Source organism: Acipenser ruthenus, chromosome 6 (genome assembly GCF_902713425.1).
Source record: "Acipenser ruthenus chromosome 6, fAciRut3.2 maternal haplotype, whole genome shotgun sequence".
Taxonomy (NCBI): domain Eukaryota; kingdom Metazoa; phylum Chordata; class Actinopteri; order Acipenseriformes; family Acipenseridae; genus Acipenser; species Acipenser ruthenus.
In genome coordinates this window covers 76,760,929-76,768,220 of record NC_081194.1, presented here as the reverse complement: position 1 = coordinate 76,768,220, position 7,292 = coordinate 76,760,929, and the positions used below count along the sequence as shown (strand labels likewise).

At 41.4% G+C, this 7,292-nt stretch overlaps 1 protein-coding gene across 2 annotated transcripts in view; it reads left to right on the top strand.

Moving 5' to 3' along the window:
• The first annotated feature begins 2,364 nt into the window (after positions 1-2,364).
• LOC117411060 (DNA polymerase zeta catalytic subunit-like) overlaps positions 2,365-7,292 on the top strand; it is a 60,811-nt gene continuing 55,883 nt past the window's right edge. For both annotated transcript variants that reach the window (XM_059025832.1, XM_059025830.1), the window contains exon 1: positions 2,365-3,305. In XM_059025832.1, coding sequence (XP_058881815.1) covers positions 3,167-3,305 — 139 coding nt within the window. In that variant the 5' untranslated portion in view covers positions 2,365-3,166. The remainder of the gene's footprint in view (positions 3,306-7,292) is intronic.

The window sequence follows — 7,292 nt, the reverse complement described above, 5'->3', positions numbered from 1 at the left end:
CTAACACCGCACATCATCCTGAGAACACCATCCCTACCGTGAAGCATGGTGGTGGCAGCATCATGCTATGGGGATGCTTCTCTGTGTTAGGGCCTGGAAAGCTTGTGAAGATAGAGGGCAAAATGGATGCAGCAAAGTACAGAGAAATCCTGGAGGAAAACCTGCTGAAGTCTGCAAGAGACCTGGGACTTGGGAGAAGATTAATCATCCAGCAGGACAATGACCCCAAACATACAGCCAAAGCCACACTGGAGTAGCTTAAAAACAAAAAGGTCAATGTCCTGGAGTGGCCCAGTCAAAGCCCAGACCTCAATCCAATTGAGAATATGTGGAAAGAGTTGAAAATTGCTGTTCACCAAAGGTCCCCATCCAACTTGACGGAGCTTGAGCAATTTTGCAAAGAAGAATAGGCAGTAATTGCAGTGTCCAGATGTGCAAAGCTGGTAGAGACTTATCCAAATAGACTCATGGCTGTAATTGCTGCCAAAGGTGCCTCTACCAAATATTGACTCAAGGGGGTGAATACTTATGCAATCAATTATTTTCTGTTTTGTATTTGTAATTAATTTAGAACAATTTGTAGATTTTATTTTTCACTTTGACATTATGGACTTTTTTTGTGTTTATCAGTGGCAAAAACTCCTAATTAAATCCATTTTGATTCCATGTTGTAACACAATAAAATGTGGAAAAGTCCAAGGGGGGTGAATGCTTTTGAGAGCCACTGTATATTGGCATATCCAGGGCCCCATCCAGCTGTACACCTTTCAAGCTGCCACTCCATCAAGAGGTTTATCATGGGATTCTTTGGAGACATGCTTTGTCACGTGAGCAGCAGTTGTCAGTCAATGTCCTCGTTAACACAACACAGTAAGTTTCTTGTGATTTTTCTGTCATTTTTTTTTTTTGCCTGTAGTTTTTCAGAGCTACTTTCACTACACAATAACAAGAAGATTTGAAAAGATTAAGAAAAAAAATACAGAAGTATTTGTTTTGTGGTTACCTGTACACAATTCATCCATCTGTGAGAAAACCGCTGGTGTTTAGATACTTTTCTGTGATCACCCACTAACATGATACAACAGTTGGGAGATACAAATACTGGTTTATGAACCATTTCACTTTTTCGAGAAGAAACGTGGTAGTTTGTGCCAAGATCAATTCTTAGGAAATACATTTGCTGCTTGAATACTTTTTGTTCTGACAGATCCATATTTACTGTACTATTAAGTGAAAAGGTAATTTATGTTCTAGGGAATGCAGTGTTTATATTGAGTATACCTGTCTAGACAAAGCCTGTTCTCTGAGAAATAAGATACACCAGGATGCTGCATCTACATTTATCATTTGCTGTTGTATGAGCAAACTGGTTCATTTTATCACTGCCAGGCTTTCAGAACAAACTCAGACTTAATGCACTGAAGCAAAAAAATATATGCGATTAAAATGCAAGTTACCATGGTGAATACAAATAAGTTTTTTTTTTTTATCTCTCTCTCTCTTGTGCTCTACATGACGAATTCATGCAAAGTTTAGTCACATTTAGGCGAACGGTTCTCAAGACATACCCCTTTGTACCATAACCGATCACAAGCCACAAAACATGCACATACATGCTGGTCAGCGTTATCTATAAACACACAACACATTATTTACATTAGTTATTAAATTAGGCACTGTATGATGTATTTGACCATTCATAATATAATGTTTTTTTAGACAGCAGCAGTATGGTTCTGTTTTGTTAATATCCCAGTGCTACATGTGACATCAATCAGTAACAGTTAATAAACCAGGCGCCTAAAAAAAAACCCTGCTTTTGTGATAAGCTACAGTAACACTCGATACGACAAATAAGACAACTACACACTGCCTCTGCGGTAGGCACCACAAAATAAGAGCGGATATTGTGTGATACAGTAACACCTGACACAGCAACACTAATCAATGCCTGATTTATTTAATAACAGACTACAAACATATACACCGTTCAAAGTCTTTTGTAGTATTTCTTCTGTTTCTTTACTCACAAACCATTTCTCGACCATATCATAAACGTGTCAAAATGGGGTGTCACAATACAGTATTTTGATCCTGGAATACATAACGGCCAATTGCTCAAGTTCCCTAATGTTTTGCAAACAAAAAGACCTGCCCCACAGCAGAAGCGCGGCGCGCGCGATGCACCACCAACCAAAGCTCCTAGAAACCGGCACGGTGTGTGTATTTTTTCAGTGTCGTCATAATTCTGGACACTTCGGTCCAATCATATAGGGGCTTAAAGTCTAGTCCCTCCAATCAGAGCACAGTAAAATAAAAATGCGCAAAGTAAAGCCCGTTTGTTTTGATAATTTGTGAGAGCGTCAGTCTCTTTGAATGTAGGTCACTGATGTGAGCCAATAGTAGAAATGTGACGGATTCGGGTGGTACTTCCGACTTCGAGGCCCCTTGACCTGCAATGGTGTTGTGGTTGGAGCTGCAGTGGGTCGGGAGCTTGTGGAGGAGGAGAGAGGAGGGTTTCATAGAGAGGAATGGTGTTGATTATGGTTACTCAAGAGGGCTGTGCTCATATTACATAGAGAGGGTGGGGGAACAACTATGTATTTAATCGCTTACTGGGAGGACACGGTCAAAACTGAAAGGATTTCCACACAAGACACGTTTGGATTCATTTTGTTTTTCATACAGTGATCTGAATCCCCCCAAGGTGAAGCGATTACTTAGCCAGCAGTACACGTGATACGTGGAGAGGAGTAGTGGTGGCTGGAATCTGGTCTGGCATGCTAAGCAGAGCTTGGTGCACACATAATTCCTTCGAAAATCGGTGCTAAACTCACGATCTGCTAAAAAGCGAGACAGAACAAGCACCAGGCACCATAACCTGCCATTTATGGTTACAACTACTGCAGCCCGGATTATGCATCTTGATGTTTCTCAGATATCAATACGGGGAAAAGCTACGTGCACCCCGACACTAAACAGCTGAGATTTTGTTTTGCAATAATATAGCAACGAAATAAATAATACTATAAAAAAAGGATTTCTTATCTCTGTCTATCACTAGGACAAAGGAAAAACACCAGCTTTAACTGCATGTCCGTATCTGTACGTGTTGTTTTGAGTTTATCGTATTTAGTAGTCGCAGCAACACTACCCGTTGGCAATCATGTTTGCCGTCCGAATAGTCACGGCTGATTACTACATGGCTAATCCTTTGAAGGACCTGGACGTTTGTTATTCCGAGTTCCGAGAAGATCATGTGAAGAGAGTGCCGGTGGTTCGCATCTTCGGGGCAACACCCGCAGGTATGTCTGTGGATTTCATAATTAAATCTGAGGAAGAAGGAAACGCAGCCAGTATGCCTGTGATGTGTTTTCATATCACTTCGGTTTTCAACCTGTGTTCTGGGGGAGGTCAGTTCTAGGTGCACATCATTCTCGTGATGCATTTGTAGCCCATTGAAAAAAAAACACGCAATTGATAAGTTAATGAATGGGATAGTCGTGTGTTTTAGTGGGTATTGCTGCCTTTATTGAATGGGATAGGCGTTTGTGTTTAGGGGTGATTGCTGCATTTTAATGAATGGGATTTCTATCATTCAACATTTTGATAATCGAAAAAGGCATCTATAAGTGACCCAATCTAGCAAACTGTCTGAATTTCCATTACTAGGCAGTTGAAGAAAACACATGGCTGTTCACTGTATACCACTGCTGTTAAGTGTTCAGAATGCAGGGCGCCTTGATTCTGCAAGAATAGCCAGTGTTCAAAGGTATGTTTTTATTTGGAATTTGTGACACAGACTAGACCTTTTAATGGATATATGAATCACTTCATTAAAACATTCACATGTGGCACTAGTGACTGGATGAGACAAGACTGTTTGTAAATATATAATATATTTTTTATATAGCGCCTTTCATAGTGGACCACCATCACAAAACGCTCTACAGAGGTAGGCTGTGAACTGTGCATTATATGCAGAGTCACTTACAATAGGACACTGATTTAACATCTCATCCGCAGGATGGAGCACAAGGAGGTGAAGTGACTTTCTCAGGGTCACACAGTGAGTCAGTCAATGGCAGAGCTGGGATTTGAAACGGTGACCTACTGGTTACAAGCCCTGGACTTTAACCACTGGACCACTCTGCCTCCTATGCAAATCCTTCTGTTGGGAGTAGGACAGGGAGTTAATTTAGCCATGTGAGCCACTCCGATTGTACACTACTGATTTTGTAGTCCTATTGTTAGTCACATTCCTGTACATGGTGTTTAAAATGTCAGTTTTCGCTGCTGGGCAGTGATACTTGACAGGGGAGTTACACTAAATGATAAATAACGTACAGTTAAAGGCCCAGAAGAGCTGTATTATCTGCTATTGTAATGTGAGCACAGATTTTTGTCTGAAGGAAGGGTTCCGTCACCTTGACCATTAATAACAGGCAGAAGAATGCAGTATTTTCACAAGGACACCCAACACCTCTTGACAGATGGCATCATCATTTTGTTCCCATAGCAATAATACATACAATGTGGCCAACTGACTTGTCGTTTGGTATCAAAGCCTTGAACCAGAACCAGAAATTCATATCGTAGTGTTGCATTAGCTCAGTGTCTGCCATAGACATGTTGCACGTTGTGTTCTCCCACCAGCACACCTCCTGCATAAAGTGAACAGCGAAGGTAATATGCATAATGCAAGCTTAAATTATTAAGTCCTGTAATTGAGATGGATTCCAACATACTGGCATTTCTTACAAGTAGAATAGTTCATTCTCGGAGGAATGTCTTATATGAATCGTGTGTTTAGGGTCCCTCTGCACTGATTTTAAACCGTGTCATTGGGTTATTTTTTATTTTGCTTTCTAGTTAAGGCAAAATGTATATGAGATTTTTTGATTTGCTCTCCGAGCACTAAAAACACCACCCATTTGCTGTGTTGGTTAAGGTATTTGCACATCTTGAACATGAGGGACAAATTGCAAGTCTACCCAGCAAGACTCAGTTTGTATCTGAGCCAAGCAGAGATCAGGTGGCAACGTCCTCCTGCATCAATAAATGTCTAGTTTGGCACCGTGATGCATTTGGTATTGTTTCAACATGCAGCGGTTCATGTTGGTTTGAGATCCAGGGACACTGCTGGCCACATGTTTAAGTCTCCTCCATTTTCAGTTTGTTCTGGATCCTGTTATGTATGGTAGAAAATCAGAAGACTATCTATTCTAATCTGAATAATACCTCCCACATCCACTGGCCTTCATTTTATAATCCTGCAATAGTATTATTAAATATGATGAACTCCACAGAATGCACTTGGAATCTAATTCCTCTCTATTCCTGAAGAAGAATATTACCAGTAGTGCCCTGTAGGGGTCTGTGAACCATCCATTTTAAAATTTGAAATCTATTTAATATTCCAAATACACACCAAGCTTCTCTCTTCTGAGCAGCAGTGGCCTCACAGTATACCAGTAATGCAACTTGGTGACACAGTTGGTAATTAAGAGATTACAATCTAATTGTATGTCTGTTATCTCACTCCTGGTGCTTTGTCCTAGATTGCCTGGATTCTTTTGTGTTTTGCTTTGCAGATTGCAGTATACAGACTAGACCCCGGCATTGAACTACTTACTGTACTGTAAAGTGCAGTAGCACCATGGCTGACCTGTTCAATACACAACCAATATATGCTATGAAATACTTTATTACACACCTTATCAACAGCTGTTGTTGTTTTATTAGTAGTGTTGCATTATTAATATTTATTTGTTTGGTACTGGATACACTACAATTAAATACAAGGCTTTATGAAAAGTAGGCTCTGGTTAACAAATGAGCTACAGCAGCATATTGTTTGCTTCAAAATGGGGTAGCTGATGTTTATTTTCTTCAGTTAAAGCATAAAAGTCTGTTCCTAGTTTGTATGTTCACATTTTAGCTGATATATTAGTACATCCAGCACACACCAATAAATGTAATTATCTCTGACCTAGACAATCAGGATTTCTGAAACACAGAATCCTTTTTTTTTTCCCTCACAAAGCTTTGCATTAGCGTAAGTACAGTAGAAGCCTGTGTTTTGGCCCAGATATCTCTTTTAGAAATGATTAACCTGCATTGATATTCAAGTCAAGCTGGGATGTGGCATCTTGATTCCTGTGGTGTCCCGGGCCTGCCTAGTTTCACAGCTGGGTGGGACACAGACTGAAAGCGTTCAAACGGCTTGGCAAATATCACAGAATGACTCACTGGCTGGGCTGGGATTTGAACTGGGGAATCTCCTGAATTTGAGTAATTTACTTAAAACCTAAATAACTCAAAGCAAATAACAAGAGGAAGCCAATTTAAGCTGTACAAAAAATAATATTGGGGAATATTTTCGGTGGTTTGTGTCTTAAACTTCTGTAGCAAACGACTTCTTGTAATTCAGTTTGGTTTTCCCTCTAGCCAGGAACTTTTAGAAATCCAGCTATATCCCCCTCTATACCTCAAGCACACCCCTACAGCACATGCACACAGCCTTTATATGGCCACTGTTCAAAGCTTTGCTTTGTGTCTTGCTCCTGTTCAAGCTCCCAGAGTCCCAGCTTTGTCACAGCGACTCCTGCCTCTTCACACAACCTTGGCTAGGCAATGCCTTCATGAGCACCGCCTTGCAGTTGAAGGGTTGTGTAGTAGTTAATCATGCGACGTGGATGCTCTCCTGGGTTGTGGTTGTGTGCAGGGGTAGGTCCTCCCGGGGTTAGTGCTGGCTCCATAGCTTCAGCTCCCGGGTTGATACGAGTCTGCAACACAACGCTAAACAAAACACAGCAATCTTTTGCTCAGCGCCCGTCTGTATGACTATGGCCGTGCAGTAGCCTGGAGCTAGCGCAGATGCTTTTTGAACTCCGTGCAACCTCCCTGGGCACGCCCCCTAGCCAATCTGGACCCCCCGGTCAGCTCAGTGACGAGTGACCTACCTGCTCAATTATTTCCTTAACAACGCGCCCCAGCTACTTTCATAAAGGCACACATGCACCCAAGAACCAGAGACATGGTCTCCCTGTCACACCACCCACAATACAGATTGGCATTAAATCAGTTGTGGTCGACCAGTGGATACATTGTAACTGCAAACTGCCACTGGTTGTCCTGGGATCACCAGTGGTGTGGTGCAGTTTTATTTTCCTTAGTTGTTTGTGTAAATAGACTGAGACTGGTGTAGTAACAGTAGCTGTGCAAGGTCCAGACTGCCAGAGTGCAGTAGTTATTGGAATGACGGGATTAGGTGCTATTTGTCTAAAGCC